This window comes from Petromyzon marinus, chromosome 1 (genome assembly GCF_048934315.1).
Source record: "Petromyzon marinus isolate PM22_M1 ecotype Great Lakes invasive population chromosome 1, UKy_Petmar_22M1.pri1.0, whole genome shotgun sequence".
NCBI lineage: Eukaryota > Metazoa > Chordata > Hyperoartia > Petromyzontiformes > Petromyzontidae > Petromyzon > Petromyzon marinus.
Genome location: NC_133667.1, coordinates 3939198 through 3957594, shown reverse-complemented (window position 1 = coordinate 3957594; position 18397 = coordinate 3939198). Strand labels below are relative to the sequence as shown.

Sequence of the window (18397 nt, the reverse complement as noted above, 5' to 3'; positions counted from 1 at the left end):
CTCCGACCTCATCTTTCATGGCAGCATAGCATGGGAAAGGTGTACGCGTAAGGAACACGAGGAATCACTGGGTGGTTAACCATTGCCGCAAACACGTCTCCTTTAATTGGAGACGGAATATAATCTAAATTTGAAGTTTTCGTGACTGCAGGGATCCATACTCTTTGGTTCTTTCGGTAAAGTCACGTAGGTAGAAAATAAAATAAATAAAATCACGACGTTTCGGGCGCAACACAAGCGGTCCGTCATCAGGTGGGACAACCAAAGAGTATGGACAGAATGCGAATTAAGGAACAAACCGGGGCGTGGTTGGTTTCAGCCAACAGTGGCAACGTTTTATATTATAAGAGGGAGATATGCCAGTAATTGTGGAGAGGGATTCTTATTTACAACTCGGAATTAGTTTAAGAGCTCACGAATAATCAGGAGTTGTTTTAACGCACGCAAAGGCTCTCAAAACACTGCGGGTAAAGCTTAATCATGTGTATACGCTCCAGCAGAAACCCACTGTGATTAGGATGTAGATAAAATGTAGAAGGAAACAACTAATAAACGAGAGCGAAGTGCTTACAACATCTCAATGGGCTACAGTAATGCTAAAAGCTGGTGAAAGTTACAGAGAACGAAAACATGATTGGTAAATTTGGCATTCGGAGAGGGAATGTGGGAGGTTAGCATCTACTTGAGTTCCCAGTGAGGAAAGACAGATATAAAATACAGTGAAACCTTGGAACTTGGTCTGCGAGTGTTTTGCAAGACGAGCAAAATTTTGTAAAAAAATATTAATTTGATAAACGAGCGAGGGTCTTGCAATACGAGCGGCACGTGTACGCTTTGTACTGCCGAGCGTCACGTGGTCACAACTGATATACGAGTGTAAGAATAGGTTTTACCCTTTTAACCGGCACAAAAAGGAGGTATCATAATGATATACGAGTGCTTTGATATACGAGTGCTTTGGATGACAAACACGTTTCCGGAACGGATTATGCTCGCAATCCAAGGTTTTACTGTAAATACCTTTTTTCAATATGTATATAAATCAGGCATCAAGTAAATAGACACGGCGACCGCGTTGATTCCAATGGACAACCCCCCACGTTGTCAGAGATGTGTCTGTCCTCAACAAAATCACCACAACGGCTGCGTAACGCTGCGTGGAAGCTGCCTGGCACGTCGCTCCACACGAAGCTTCAGGTCTTCTCGGCCACAGTTATGCACTCCCTTCCCTACGCTTACGGAAAGTGGACCCCTTTACAGAAATACCTGCGCCGTCTTTAAACATTCACGTTGGCCTGCCTGCGATGCATCCTGGGTTTAAGCTGGCTGGATGTGTTAGACGCTCTAAAAAAATAAAATAGCCACTGTTTCTCGACAGCATTTTAAGATGTGGTTGCATTCAGAACTAATTCATTCTCAATAGTTTTATCTTAAATTGTCATCGTTCATTGTTATTTTTTATATCTTTCCCATATATTTCAAAATTTTCACTCGGGGCTTTTTATTTTATCAATGTATAGCCAAGCACTTTGAGGCACTATTTGTCTTTGAGCACTGAATAACTGAAAATCCTTCATTTGTTATTGTGTTTTATCCTCAGCATCATCATCGTCATTACATCAACGGACATCAGCACAGCAGCAGCAAGCAAGCCTCGTGGTGCATGACTGCCTAATCCAGCACATTGGTGGGTCGTGCAGATTTGTAAAACTCACAAGGTTGCCAGGATATTACAATAGAGCACTTGGGTCAGTGACCCCATCTGTGGAAATATCACTGTTATCCCCTCATATGCGCGAGTTTTCTCTGAAAACCTGAATTCCTCCTACAGGCAAAACACTTTTTAATGGATTTGGACAAGCATTCCAATGCAGGTCTCTCCTAATAAAAGTTTTGAGACTCAAAGAGGCTTTTCTTGAGAAATACATGACAATATCATCATCACAAACATCGTCATCAGTGTGTGCTTCCCAGAAAACATGCAGCGTTGGGCCAACGTTGGCATGTGGTAGGAAACGTTGGACCAATGTCATCCCAACGTTCCCGGTTTACTGGGTTGCAAGAATTCATCTGCGTCTGACGCCATTGTGAGAGGTTTCAGCTCGCGTAATGCTGTGGTGGTTTCTGCATGTGTTTGCAGGATGTGTGCACGCCACAGCCACACACGAAGACAGCGGAGTCAGCCACCATGCCCAAACTGTTTGCCAAACAGTGGCCACTTTCACCAGTTTCGAGCTGGAATCACAGCACACAAGGTGTGAAAAGTTTCTGCGATTATTTATCTCCGCGATGACAACTTCAACACAATCCGCAAGGGAAATTGAAGTGGAGCGTAATGTGGTTTACTAATGATGGGAATTACCTCGAATTAATAGCAAATGTTGAAATCAAAACAAATTTCCATAAAAACAAACATCTGTAACTCAAGCAAACAATGTGGAATTATGGTAAAAAAAAAACCTCAATTGAGCCCCAAATCTTTGAAGTGCATTTTTTTAAATGCTGGCCGTCTACAGTGTCTGCCCTATCCGTTGTCTTCGTGAATACACACCCCGTAAAAACACTGAGGAAGATGGAGGTAAAATAGACACCTGGTAAACAGCTGTTCCTTTCCTCAATCCATGCATTTCCTTCAAACAACAAACTCGGCATTCGTTCTGGTGTGCACATTTTGCAGCGGTCAGCCTATTGTGCATGGAGTGGTTGTACCAATCTATACGTTCCCGTAGCTCATCTCTGCAAATGGAATCACACGCCGGTTTAATCCCTACAAAAGAAGTAAAAATATAATTTCCACACTCACAGCTCTTCTCTATTAACTGCCTGACAGCAGATATGTCAGCCTAAAGCACTGGTATTTAATAGAAATATGCTTGATTTTCCTTCTGCAAAATTTTCCGGAAAGATCTTTTCTGGGACCCTCAATCAAGGTGTCCCGATTGTGAATGGTATCATAGTTGTTGTCAGTCATGTGGGAACTGTTCCCTGCTCCTAGCATCGTTATCTGTGCAGTCCTCTCTCACCCCCCGCCCTCACCCCGCTTTGGTCAACATCTCAGCAACAAAGCCACATAATTAAATTTCTTCTCCTACTGCCTCGCCACATTTGGCTGCTTTACTGCTGTGCCGACCTCAAGGTGTGACGGTGCCCTGAGATTTAATACCACTGCCCCACTGCACGGAGACTGACCTCCACCTGCATCACACTTTGACTGAATACATTTAAGACTTTCCGGAACATATTCATGAAACTTGTTATGGCTGTGCCATTTTAGTGATAGCAGAATCAAGCAGCGGTGATGACATTAAAGAAAGACAGAGACTGGTTCAGTGAGCTCTTAGCGTTACTGCAACTACTAGAGCTAGGCAGGTTTCTAATTGCACGATAGACGCTGGCCGCATTGGAGGAAGACTTCACTCCAGATACATCGCTACATTTGAGCAGTTTTCAGAGTTTCGGAGTTACAACATCAGTTTTAGGAAGACATTTACCTCTTCCTAGTCGGAATATGCTTAGAATAGATCTTGTTCCTGGGAAGATGTATGGATGGGCCAGGCCGGGATCCGTGCGAGGGTAAAACCCCGTGGCTGTAATAGATTTGGTTTTGAAGCCCCTCTTCAGCTAAGGCAGTCTGCTCCGGCTGAATGCAGCTGTTCCGATTCCACACAGTAACACGCTACTTATTTATGCAATATATTGTATCCTACATGGTATATATATAGTGTGGGCAGCCCCTCTATATCCGAGGCCCCAGGCTGCAGGCCATGAAAGCCCGCGTGTCAATCCGGCCCTGGAGATGGGGGTTCATCTCAGGTTTATAGATGCAAGTAAACTAGGCTGGATTATTTTATCCAAAGAGTGAACATTGTTTGGGTATAACATTAACAGGAGACGTCACAGTCTCATGGAAAGGATTTATTTCATTTTGAGTTGGTGCACATTCAGGGTTATTTGAGATGAACGTGAAAGGTGAAATCTTAAAATAAGGGAGGGATGTAGTCATTAAAATTGGTTTGGTGCCACCCTAAAAATCGGATGTTCCAAAATAAAATAATAACTGCACCGTTACAATCATTACGACAGCCACAGAAAGCAGTTGTGCCGGTAAGGAAAACTGACAGCTAGACATGCAAAACATGAATCTCTGGGAAAACACTTTGGAGAAAGAAAAAACAAAAGATGGTCCACCTTGTCCATTCTCATCTTGAACAAACGTCAGGCCCAAACCTGTGGGGAGAAGAAAACACACACACACACACGCGCGCGCATCAGAGACTCCAATCGCGGTGGAGAATAGGCGACGGTGTGAAGCAGTAGAACATAGTAAACTATTCACCCCCAGTCGGTTTTTAATTAAAGTCCCACTGGAAAAACACTTGCAGAGATATTTCAATATGAAATTAGAAGTTTTCGTGACTGCAGGGATCCATACTCTTTGGGTCTTTCGGTAATGTCACGTAGGTAGAAAATAAATTAAATCACGATGTTTCTTGTGCAACACAAGCGTCCGTCATCAGGTGGGACAACCACAACAAGAAACAATTGGGTTGCTGTAACAAGAGGCTATATAAATTTTGATTTAAAGCTTTCGTGACTGCAGTAATTCATATTCTTAGTTTTTTCGGTAAAGTCACGTTGAAGAGAAACAACAAAATAACAAAATATATATAAAACAATATTTGTTGTTGTTTCTCTTCAACGTGACTTTACCGAAAAAACTAAGAATAAGAGGCTATATAGATAAGAGAGGGTGGAGGTGCCAGGGAGGAGCAAGGGGGGAAGAGATAGAGAGAGGGGATACATTAATTTTTTTACTCTTTGTATAAAGTATTGTAATACTGTGCGTATTTTTATATTTTTGGAACGTTGAAGAATGTTGAAATACATTCATGTCAGAGCCATGAAATGATTTGTTAACAAGGCAGCCAAGCAATCCGGTGCAAGAGCTTTCTCCCACACATTATCGTTTACTTGGGCTTATCGGTACTTAGAGCATATACAGTGAGGGAAAAAAGTATTTGATCCCCTGCTGATTTTGTACGTTTGCCCACTGACAAAGAAATGATCAGTCTATAATTTCAATGGTAGGTTTATTTGAACAGTGAGAGACAGAATAACAACAAAAACATCCAGAAAAACGAATGTCAAAAATGTTATAAATTGATTTGCATTTTAATGAGGGAAATAAGTATTTGACCCCTCTGCAAAACATGACTTAGTACTTGGTGGCAAAACCCTTGTTGGCAATCACAGAAGTCAGATGTTTCTTGTAGTTGGTCACCAGGTTTGCACACATCTCAGGAGGGATTTTGTCCCACTCCTCTTTGCAGATCTTCTCCAAGTCATTAAGATTTCGAGGCTGATGTTTGGCAACTCAAACCTTCAGCTCCCTCCACAGATTTTCTATGGGATTAAGGTCTGGAGACTGGCTAGGCCACTCCATGACCTTAATGTGCTTCTTCTTGAGCCACTCCTTTGTTGCCTTGGCCGTGTGTTTTGGGTCATTGTCATGCTGGAATACCCATCCACGACCCATTTTCAATGCCCTGGCTGAGGGAAGGAGGTTCTCACCCAAGATTTGATGGTACATGGCCCCGTCCATCGTCCCTTTGATGCGGTGAAGTTGTCCTGTCCCCTTAGCAGAAAAACACCCCCAAAGCATAATGTTTTCACCTCCATGTTTGACGGTGGGGATGGTGTTCTTGGGATCATAGGCAGCATTCCTCCTCCTCCAAACACCGCGAGTTGAGTTGATGCCAAAGAGCTACATTGTGGTCTCATCTGACCACAACACTTTCACCCAGTTGTCCTCTGAATCATTCAGATGTTCATTGGCAAACTTCAGACGTGCATGTATATGTGCTTTCTTGAGCAGGGGGACCTTGCGGGCGCTGCAGGATTTCAGTCCTTCACGGCGTAGTGCGTTACCAATTGTTTTCTTGGTGACTATGGTCCAAGCTGCCTTGAGATCATTGACAAGATCCTCCCGTGTAGTTCGGGGCTGATTCCTCACCGTTCTCATGATCATTGCAACTCCACGAGGTAAGATCTTGCATGGAGCCCAGGCCGAGGGAGATTGACAGTTCTTTTGTATTTCTTCCATTTGTGAATAATCACACCAACTGTTGTCACCTTCTCACCAAGCTGCTTGGCAATGGTCTTGTAGCCAATTCCAGCCTTGTGTAGGTCTACAATCTTGTCCCTGACATCCTTGGAGAGCTCTTTGGTCTTGGTCATGGTGGAGAGTTTGGAATCTGATTGATTGATTGCTTCTGTGGACAGGTGCCTTTTATACAGGTAACAAGCTGAGATTAAGAGCACTCCCTTTAAGAGTGTGCTCCTAATCTCAGCTCGTTACCTGTATAAAAGACACCTGGGAGCCAGAAATTGTTCTCATTGAGAGGGGGTCAAATACTTATGTCTCTCATTAAAATGCAACTCAATTTATAACATTTTTGACATGCGTTTTTATGGATTTTGTTGTTGTTATTCTGTCTCTCACTGTTCAAATAACCCTACCATTAAAATTATAGACTGATCATTTATTTGTCAGTGGGCAAACGTACAAAATCAGCAGGGGATCAAATACTTTTTTCCCTCATTGTAAAAGCAATGCCCTTGTTATGGCGGTCTTGTTCATGGTGGATTGCATGACATCACTCACACGCGTAAGCGCTTGTGATTCATGTTAGTGTCTCACACCCCACTCCATAGGGCTACATACAAACACAAACTCAACAAATTCGGCAATAACACTGTGGACTTAAAGGGGAAAATATATAATGGGTGACGTTTTGGGCAATGGCCCTGCTTCAGAGCACACAAATGGTGAACGTAGCCTGGCAGGTCTGTGGTCATACGTCTTTGTGAGCATTGCATGCCGATAGTGTTGTCTGAGAGGCCAAATAGCATAAATAAGCCTCGAGGAGACTTTTAAAATGCATTTACTGATTTGAAGGAGTGTGCAACTGTCCATTCATAACATCGATGAGAATCTGACTTGATTAACACCTGGTTATGTTTGGATCGGCAGATTGGGTAACATTTGTTTTAATGCATCGCTCTGTTTGCACACAGTGGTGCAAATACAGAATCAACAGCGGTAATACGATAGAATCTGCAGCCGTGTGAATCTACAGTGTTGTGAAATGACTGAATTGACAGTAATGTGAATTTAGATCATTTAAAAGGCTAACACACTATACAATTGAACAACCATTGTGCATTATTACACAATAATTTACACATATCTGCTTCGTTGACATGGAAGAGTATCTACTGTTTGATCAGGACTCCGTGATCGGATCCGTGAAACAGAGAATCAGATTGTATCATGTTGGAACTGGATTCGGGTCATGATCCGAAACACACGATTGAGTCTCGTTCGACCCAATCTGCCTCTCATCTCATCAGAGCTCCGAGCCTGGTGACCGCCACACACCATGCTGCTGTCAGCAGAGGGCATTGCAGTAATATCTATGGCTGTACGGTAGTCTATGCTCCCCATCTTTACCAAGTTTAACACGCAGGAGTCTTTCGCGACCAATATCATCCATCATACATGGTTTTGAGGTTAGATCGCGTAAGTACATAGATGTGTCGTTAAACCCGCCACCACCCGACACAGCCAACTAGTCAGGGTTGTCACGTAAACAGAACGTGGCCAATTCGTCACTAATGTAGTGACTGTGATTGTCACTGTGTGGTGCCGGGCTTGCGAGGCCACGGCGGATTATAAGTTGTCATTATGTGCAGCCCGGTTACTGGGCGTAGTACCAGTCCTAGTGGGGCTTGGGTGAGCGCTGGTCAGCGCAGAGGCACCACGTACAGTGTGCGGTGCGGGCTCCCGGTGAGGGAGCGAGATTGTCAGCCAGTCGGGGTTACGTTGGAGCACGATACGCTGGTTGACCTGCCGACACGTGACTGGATGATATTGGAGGGGGGCCAACGGTGGACGGGGGCCGCTGGGTGGTCACGTGGTATAGAAGAGCTCTCGGGAGCCTTCGGGAAGGGGCCAGAGAGATCGAGAAGGTGGGCGGGGCGAGAGGCGGAGCCAGCCCCAGCCCGGGCCGATATAACGGGGGCCCCGTGTGGGGCTCGGGGTTTTCTTGACTGTTGGTGAGTGAAGATCCACGTCGGGTTGAGGAAGCCTCTAGCCAAGCGGTCCGGGACCCAGCTCGTGGTCCGGACCGGGATAGCGAATCGTGTCTAGTTCTGCCGTAGCGTGGTTAGATGGGCCTTCAACACCCGAGTGTAGGTTACGTTATGTTGTGTTGAGTTGATGTAATAAATAGTGTTGCTCCCAAGACGTCTGTGACTCAGTTGGACTCACTACACTAGTACAGCACACCGGTGAGTTGGAGAGCCAAGCCACAACATTTACAATCGTTACTAACCCACGCTGAGTAGCATGGTGAAGTATAACTTAACAATCCCCACGACCCATTCGGCAATAGGATTGCAAAAGAATTGTGCATATGTACGGAACAAAAGCATGTAAATGTATATACAAAGAAGCATGGTTGTCTTCCTACAGGTTAAATGAAAACACTCGAGTCTAACAGCCACCGTATGTAAACAGCTCATGCTCTCCACAAACCTGACACAATATATACTGCAAAGCAACGTTCAAAAACCAGCTAACATTACACCATCAAGATTTAGTTTTTTCATTTAGTGTACTTTGAAAGTACAATAGAGGAATGTTTGATCTTTGCACGATAACAATGCCAATTATTAAGCCAGGAAAGCCTCACCCAGCCTCATTACCCTTCTTCGGGTAGGGTCCTACATTGGGATGTTTGGCCAATAACATTCATGGGTGGGAAGAAACTTGAGCACAGGAGAAAGTCCAAGCATACCAAGGGCGACACTCAACACTGCCACCACCTGGCTACGCTATAGCTGAACGCCTAATTCACCCAAAGTACGAACCAGACTCGTGTCCGATTCCTTCTGATCCGAAAAGACGGGAAGTAATGAAAGTAATATAGTCATAAACTATGACCTTGAAATACATTTTTATTCAAATATAAACCGTTCAAATAATTACGATAAAACCCCAACGCACGAATCAATAACACTGCCTTAAAATTGATTGTTTTTAATGTAAAGAAACGTTACCTGTATACAGTATATAATAGGTGACGTTTTGGAAGATGACCCTTCTTGATGTGCTATGAAGAAACGCCATTGCCGAAAACAGTGCCTATTTTATACATTTCCTTTTAACACAGTGGTATTGACGAATGTATTGAACTGTGTGATTTGTGCTTGTGAACTACTGCCAATGCTGCACCAGCAAATATTTAATTAGTCAATAACAGCTCACTTAACAGGCCATCACATTCGTTGCAAGTGTTTGGCAAGTTGCATACATTGTTCTTAAGTCCTATGGATTTAATTCAGCACTTTAGGGGAGGACATTACTCACAGTATAACTACAGCAATGTAGTAAAAAGTTACCCCCCAACATTCAAGTAGTATATGTGCAAAGTTAACGTTCTTAAGAGTTATTATTACCGACCGACTCTTACATAAGACACCACTGCTCCGTGATACTTTAGCTGCATGCGGCTTTTTTTTAATCACTGAACAATAACCCTCCTTAAAGTAAAAAAAAGGCATGGTTGCAATCATACCGCCGTGTCGCGTATGCCCCGGTCGGACATCACGGCCCTTTATTACATTTTGCAATAATAGGCGTTATATAAGCCCGTCATTTATGAGAACATAGGCATCATGGGCTACAACACTGCTGTTTCAAAGCGGTGCTGCGTTTTGATTTTCCAGTCACGTTACGAGCACCGTCGGTGTCCAGGCAGAACGTGGAGCAGGCATTCGAGAAGCAGAACGACACGAGTTTCACTCCCTAATTCACCTGATTTCAGTATAAACACAGAGTTATTTGAAGCTTTCTGAACGGTGGCTGACGATAGACCATCAAATGCGCTGCACAAATCAGGCCCCGTGATGTTCACACCGATGACCCACGACCTGAACCAGTTGACACTCGGGGTCTTTCGAGCATTTTTGGGGCAACATCGCAGAGTGCGCTGCAAGTGACCGTATTATGTAATTAAAAAGCACGTTACCATCCACTCTTAAGAAGTTGTGACATGACAAACTCAGCAGATACGAGGGAACGTGGGAGGTCAGGTTAAGATGTTCTGTTCACCGTTTAATTATCGCTCCCACCAGGTGTGGATAATTTAATCTAGGAAGAAGAAGAAGAAAAACATTCATTTCACGTCGTCTTTAGTTACCTTCAATTATTCACACCTGGTGGGAGTGATAAATGGAGCAGCGAGCAAAGAGCACGAGGCAAGATTCACTCTCTTGTCCAAGGCGGCCATCCCGCGTGGAAAGGCAATTGGCGTCGTGCGTTTCCAGTAAGCTCTGCTGAAGCGGAGCCCTCTCGTCAGGCACAAATGGGCCCATCCACAAATACGTTTCTTGCTCACACCGTTAACAAGCGCAACAATGGCTCTGCCCCTGTATTAGATGAGCAAATATCGAACTGTAGCCGTGTGTCTACACTTCAGCGCTGCTTCTGAGGACCTCGCATAAGCTCTGAAGTTGCTCGTGCCCTACTTTGTCTAAAAATGAGTTAAATAAAGTCATTCATATTGTTGGTTCTTTCGGTAAAGTCACGTAGAAGGGAAATAACACGGATAATAGAAATAAAACAGTAAAATTCTCACGACGTTTCGATTGCAACACAAGCAATCATTACCATCATCAGGTATTATTTTTTATTTAATTTAATTATTTCCCTTCTACGTGACCTTACCGAAAGAACCAAGAATATGAATCCCTGCAGTCACGAAAGCTTTAAATCGATAAGTAATTCATATAAATGGGACTAAATGTGTGTGGGACCAAGAGCTCACAAATAGCAAATTAATCTTCCTTGTTCGCTGGGAAAATGTGCATTGCAAATAACCAGGATACAAACCATGCCTCCAAGAGGAGAATTTGAACAATTTTAAATGCCTCATTGTTTTTTTTTCGGTAAAGTCACGTATGTAGAAATACCATAAAATTATATTAAAATAAATCAATCACGACATTTCGACCGCAACACAAGCGATCTTCATCAGGTGTAAAAAAACAAATAGCGAGGGAGCATATAGGGCGTCGCCCTATTTGTTTTAATATAATTTTATGGTATTTCTACATACGTGACTTTACCGAAAAAAACAATGAGTAACTTATGCAGTCACGAAAGCTTTAATTCGTTATTAATTTTAAATGCCCTTTGCATAAAAGAACGTTATTCCTTCCAGTTGAATTTCAGTCTGATAAGTGCAGTTTACATTGAGGCAAATTATTATTATGTTTATTATTATGTTTATTATTATGTTTATGTTTATTATTATTATGTTTGTGTACCCAGGAAACCCCGAGTCTGAAGACTCTTTTTCTAACAAAGGGCCGTCCATAAATGACGTCACGCACCTGGGGGGGGGGGGGGGTCAGACATTTGTGACGATGTGTGACGAGGGGGGGGGGTTTGAGAAATGTGACGTCACATCAAAATGCGCAACTTTAAATAAATATAGACACAACACGTTCTACTTAATTAAATAGACTTTTTAATAAATGTTTTCTCCTACAACAGAGTGCAGCGCCACATTAAATACACACTACGATGACGATAGTTTAAAGCGATTTGAAGCATGTTTTTTTTGGGGGGGGGCAGAGCTTTGTGACGTCATATTTGAGGGGGGGGGGTCTGACTTTGTGACGCCGTGTGACGAGGGGGGGCGGGTCAAAAATCGTCCAAGATCGCGTGACGTCATTTATGGCCGGCCCCCAAGTTGCTTTGGAAGTACGGGTTGGTGTAGCTGCCTTGTGTAATCCCAACCGAGTAATTTCCATATCATTGTTCATCATCGTGCGTTTCTCAAGTTATGGGAGAAACACGGAAGGGAACCCCATGCACAACAGAGGGACGTGTACAGACAAAGCCCACACGAGTCGGGGAATCGAACCCCCAGGTGGCCCTCTGCTGTGAGGAAATCGAGCTCGCGGTGCGCGAGTTACCACCGTGAGCCATCGTCGGTGGCTGGCGAGACCTGGGGGAGCGGTGGTGTAGCGGTCGGCGCTGCTGCTGCGCTACGATTCCCGCTCAACGGCCAACACCGGTGACGATTAATTCAGAACCGGTCCTGGTGTGGCACATTAGGAATGGACCACTCTTTTAATGATTTCCTCGTGCAGCAAGGGAGTAAAGTGTGGTCTTGTGGAAGTCCTTAACGTGCTGTGCCAGCCGCATCGATGCACGCGTGTCCACCAGCATGCGATAACGGAGTTGTGCCTGTAGGCGGCTGGCAGGGTTATTGATTGACCGCACGTGTACACACCACGTGCTGTTGCATTTTAGAAATTAACCACAATAAATGACGATTTAAAGCTTTCGTGACTGCAGGGATTCATGTTCTTGGTTCTTTCGGTAAAGTCACCAAGTAGAAGGGAAACAGTAAAATAATACAAATATAAAACAATAAAATTATCCCTTCTACGTGACACAATAAATGTGTTTGCCCTCGATTTGGCGCACTGGGCCTCCCCTAGGTCGACTCAGCCTCAAATGAGTACCTGGTGCGGTGTGTAGTAAAACATCGCCACTGGGGGAGACAAAGGCGGCCGGGCGTGGTGCTGGCCAGCCAACCCACCCCCCGCGTGCCAATGCCGTGCCCCGACCTTCGTAGGCGCTCGCCAACAGCACTTGCTCCTGCAGCCTGTTAAGGCTGTACGGGGGATCTTTGTCTTTAGTGTGTGCTCGCGCGCGTCACCCGTGCGTCGCCGTCGGTGTCCGGCGAGATCTGGGCTCGAAGGGGAGGCCGCTTACCCTGAGCGTGTGGTCCCAGGAGCCGGTGCAGAAGGCGGTTCCGTCGGGGGAGACGCGCAGGGTGCTCACGCGATTCTCGTGGCCGAACAGGATGGAGACGCGCGATCCCTTGAGTACATCCCACACGTTGATTGTGTAGTCGTTATAGCCGGAAAACAGCAGGCGACCTAACCACACAGTCACAACAAAGAACCCACACCCCCCGTATAGGCTTAACACATTGTTGGGGCAAGTGCTGTTTTGTGAGCACCTATGAAGGCCGGCACGGCACACGAGGGGGTGGGTGGCCACTCAGTGCCGGATTATCGTAGCAGCACAAGGAGCTGCATGTGTAGTAGTAGCTACTACTACACGTGTAGTAGTACACGTGTAGTAGTAGCTAGTAGCTACTACTACACGTGTAGTAGCTACTACTACACGTGTAGTAGTAGCTACTACACGTGTAGTAGCTAGTAGTAGCTACTACTACACGTGTAGTAGCTACATAACGCTACGGGCCCCGCACTTTCAAGGGCCCCGCGCTAAATGCTTTCAAGCTATCTATTCCGTCTCGGTGATTCTGCACTTGCTCTATTACTATAGTACTATACCGACTTCAACTTTTACGAACGACTGGGGCGTTTAAGGTTAGCGATTTATCGTATTATCTGGCTGTATAGCAAATGCAAAAAAAAAAATACAATTACTTCACTGTGCAAGTTAAACATTTGTCTTTTAATATTTATGTTTGTTTTTAGATGCCGCCTTTATAACACTAGCTACAGGCCCCGCACTAGCTTAATTCTGCACAGGCACTCGGCCAGCACCACTCCCCGGCCGTCCTTACTCTCCCGAGTGGCGATGATTTCACGCACCGCACCAGGTTCTCATTTGAGGCCGAGTCGACCTAGGCGAGGGCCCAGGACCGGTTTAAATAATCGCCACTGGTGTTGGCCGTGAACGGGGAATCGAACTCGGGTCGCTGGGTTCGTAGCACAGCGCGCTAACTGTTGCACTGCCGCAGTCACAACAAAGATCCCCCGAATAGCCATAAAAAGACTTCTTGGGGCAAGTGCTGTTGGCGATACACCACGGTTACAATTCCACGGGCAAACACACACGCTCAAGCGAGTGCACACGTACACAGATACGTAATAATAACGCAAGCGCAAACGTTCACGCATTCATGAATCCAAGCACATGCTCTCGAAGTCGTATGAATGCGTGTTGTTGTTCAAATGCACATCTCACGAGTTGTATACTCGTACCAAAGGCAACGTCATATACCAAATTACAAATACAAAAAGGTTGCTTTATAATTGTGTTCGACTGGATATATATAGTTTCCGGGGAAACCACTGTTCGTGAGCGCCTATTAGAGATGGAACAGCACCTGAGGGTGTTAACACGTCGCCGCCAAGCAACAGTAAGCATCAACAGAACTATTACCGAACTCCTCTAACCTGCGGGCCCTGTTATCTGCAACTCCTATTACATGTGGGACCTAATCTGAGTGCGACGTGTCGCCAGTAATTACAACTAGCTTCATCGAAATGTTGTGGCTTGGCTCTCCAACACACCGGTGTGCTGTACTAGTGACGAATTGTCATATTCGCCTTTTGGCGTCATCTGGTCGAGCACCAAATTGGGTCGAGGCTCAAAAGAAAGCCGTCCCTTGGTGTGGACCAACCAGTTTCAAGGACAATTCCACATATATTATCATAGTATGTTTTTTGTTTGCATTTTGACTGCAGGTATTGTGGTTAATGCAGACATGAATCCTTGTAAAAAAAGGTTTCAGTTTTATTGCCAGAAAAAAAGGGGAACAACCCTATTATTACATTTTGGTACTGGCAAAGGAGGTCTAATGGTGTAGATGCTCACCCCGAGCCCTCATTACTTTGATAGTGCATTGTCTTTGAGCTGTGTGACGCCTTTTGGCGTCATCTGGTCGAGCACCAAATTGGGTCGAGGCTCAAAAGAAAGCCGTCCCTTGGTGTGGACCAATTAGTTTCAAGGACAATCCACTTTGCGTCCGGCACAGTCACTTGTTTAAGAATGCATTCACCCCTGGGTATGCTCAGCACAGGTTCAGATGCCACGTGCCACCGATGTGCGCGACCAGGATCATCATCACCCTACCGGCTCCCGCAGTTATGTTCACAGCACTGTTGAGACCACTTTAGTCCATTGGCCCAGACCCCCTCACGAAAAAAATCATTTATTGGTACCACCTGTGGTGGCAAAGTCTAGTCATGATTTTTGTAATCCTCCATGTGCGTGGGGCATCTTCTGGTGTGATAACCTTTGCGGAGTGGCAGCTGAGTTGTAGTCACCGTGACTTTTATACCCATAACCCTATGGCAGGCGTCCGGAATGATGAAATGGGCATTATTACTGAAAAACTACCTAGACCAAAGCCAGTTAGGTCACAAACTGGTCTTTATTGGTTTAAATACACAATGAAAACACAGGACAATAAGGAATACCATCGTGAGGTAAGGAACTACTTGAATATTCTTAGCTCTTCGGTAAAGTCACGTTGAAGGGAAACAATAAAATAATAAAATATATATGGTCGAAACGTCGTGAGAATTTTTATTGTTTTATATATATATTTTATTGTTTCCCTTTAACGTGACTTTACCGAAAGAGCTAAGAATATGAATTACTGCAGTCACGAAAGCTTTAAATCAAAACTACTTGAATATTATAAACATTGACATTCGCATATACTTAGTCAATGATACATGTAATCCATATATATCGTTAGTGATGAGTATATGTGCAGGTTACATTATTGTTATAAAGCTCTGTGTGTACTTAGATGGTGTTAACAAGGGTAACCAAGTCCAGAATCACCACACTGTGCATCAATGTATACGACTACTAGCACAGTAATACCATCAGAATCACCACACTGCATCAATGTATACTACTACTACCACAGTAATACCATCAGAATCACCACCCTGTGTCACTCGTCAAACTGCTCGTCTTTCTCGTCATCTGACTCCCCGAGTTCAAAGTCAGGTTCTGGGTCATCCTGCAGTTTTTGGTTACTGCAGGTCTGTAACCTGCACGTGTCTGTGCATGTCAGTCCATTTGACAGACACGTGCAGCTTGGCATTTTGCATGAACGCACAAACTTGCATGCCAGCATTTCCAAGACCACATCTGGTGCGGGTGGGGAGCGCATCCAGTAAATGGCCAGCTTGCCATCATCCTGTCCTTTTATCACAATGAAAATTACCAGATGAATATACACAAAACAATAAGATTTTTTTTGGTATTGTGACTTTCCCCCCGTTCATTGATGCATGTTCTGTGTTATCGCATAAAATATGCGCAAATTTGCATATTATGTCAAACATAATCTTGACTTAGTAGATGAATTCAGAACTTTTTGGTGTATTTTAATGTGATCAATAACTAATTGGTAGGTAATCTAGAACGGGTTTTGTTAAAATATTGTTCTTTCAGTTAATTATGTTAGAATACACTTGACAAATGCAAAAACAAATATTGTCGCCGAATTTTTTTCGATATAATAGCACGTAACATGAAAATGACAAGATATATATTTAAAAAAACATTTGCAGCTATTCCAAGTAGGAAGCAGTATGTAGAATTGTGTGGCTTTACCTATCATGAAACATGAGTTGTCAAACTCGGCATGCAAAATGACATTTTTGAGAAAATCGCAATGCCAGTTGTGGCATTGTGATGCTCGTAGCAATGAGATTTGAAAGTTATCTACACTTGTATCCCCCCTATTATTGCCATGACAGCAAAGTAAATAGCCATATGTGACTAAGCTAGACACCTGCTCCAGAGAATAAGCTTTTCAATGATATGCAATTCAACGAGGTTATTTCTTAGAATGCGGAAAGAAATTGCGATGAAAGATGCTAAAAAAACGCTAACTGAAGGCTTTGTTTACTTGTCCAAGTTTGTATAAAATCGTAAAGACGAACTGTTTATAAAATATAGTTAGTTTTTATGATTTTAATGATGTGCATGTTATGAAAGTTTACAATTTATAGAAGCAGAATATAAAAAAATATAAAAAAAAATTGACAAACTGAACAAATTTCATTATTTTTGCCTGTAGTACCTGACCTTAACTAATAATCTTAACAGGTACATTAACAATACATTGAGGGTAAAGTTAGCACTTTAGATATCTTTACTGAACAGAAATAATACAGAACCACCAGTAAAAAAAACTACATTTCTAGCTATTCCAAGTAGGAAGCAGTATGTATAATTACGTGGCTTTACCTATCATGAAACGTGAGTTGTCAAACTCGGCATGCAAAATGCCATTTTCAGAAAATCGCAATGCCAGTAAACGATCATGAGCAAGCAAGCTGCTAGAAACAGAAGGAAAACAGATAGCGCCAATCTACTCTTTGTTTTTTTCGGTAAAGTCACGTAGAAATAATAAAAAATAAAATTATATAATAGCATACGACGTTTCGATTGCAACACAAGCAATCGTCATCAGGTACAGAAGAGCTAAATTTAAGAGAGAGAGGAAACACATAACCGCAGATATATATACAGACCCCAAGTAGAGGGGATTAACACAGACTGTATGTACCTGATGATGATTGCTTGTGTTGTAATCGAAACGTCGTATGCTATTATATAATTTTATTTTTTATTATTTCTCCGTGACTTTACCGAAAAAACCAAAGAGTAATTCCTGCAGTCACGAAAGCACCAAATCGAGTTAGCGCCAATCTATTCCAGACTTCACTAAGTCCCTTCAATCGAAGAACAAGCGTGACTAAATGCAAAGAATACGTATAAAATACATGCCCTGGGGGACAAACATCCATTTTGTAAATTATTTACTGTCTTAATTAACAGCAGAGGTGTGGGAATGTTTTATTTGTAACGTCCGGGCAAGTAGGCGTGATTGCGAGAGATGCGATAAAAATTTAACGGCTGTTCATTTGGAAAGTTTATCACGTGTTATTTTACTTCTGCTGATGTTTAACAAATAAAATGGCACCGTTGAAATTTGGCCACCTTGGGTGGTACCGATATCTGGTCTGGCCCAAGGGCTACACGCGCGGCCACTCTAGCGGCTGTGCAAGACGAATGACGCAATGGTGACGGTGTCATGCGGGGGACACGTTCGGTGGCTAGGAGATGTTAACTACATCGCCTGGAATACTACAGGAGGTCGTGGGCTCGATCCCGACCCTGACGCCTGCTGCTGCTGTATATTTGGAGTTTGCGTGTCTCTCCCCGTGGTCGCTTAGATTTTTCTCTGGGTCCCCCAGTTTTTTTCCCCACCACATTTAGCAACACGCGTTTAGACTATTTAGCTGCTATAAATGTCCGCGTGATGAGCCACTTCGTTGAGCTATCATTTGTGACCAGGTTGCTTCTGACAAAGAGGTATGCAGCTCAGTGGGCCCTACCCGGTGAATTAAGAAAATAGTTTAGTTTGGTTACGTAGGGGGCATGGTCACGCGGGGGCATGGTCACGCGTGTGTACACCGGCGATTCGAAAGCCTTACACTAACCAGCTCTTCTGGAACGTGA

At 43.8% G+C, this 18397-nt stretch overlaps 1 protein-coding gene across 2 annotated transcripts in view; it reads right to left on the bottom strand.

Moving 5' to 3' along the window:
- Positions 1-309: 309 nt before the first annotated feature.
- GNB5 (G protein subunit beta 5) overlaps positions 310-18397 on the bottom strand; it is a 71237-nt gene continuing 53149 nt past the window's right edge. For both annotated transcript variants that reach the window (XM_032949495.2, XM_032949440.2), the window contains 2 exons: positions 12857-13023; positions 310-4227 (listed from right to left, as the gene is read on the bottom strand). In XM_032949495.2, coding sequence (XP_032805386.1) covers positions 4216-4227; positions 12857-13023 — 179 coding nt within the window. In that variant the 3' untranslated portion in view covers positions 310-4215. The remainder of the gene's footprint in view (positions 4228-12856; positions 13024-18397) is intronic.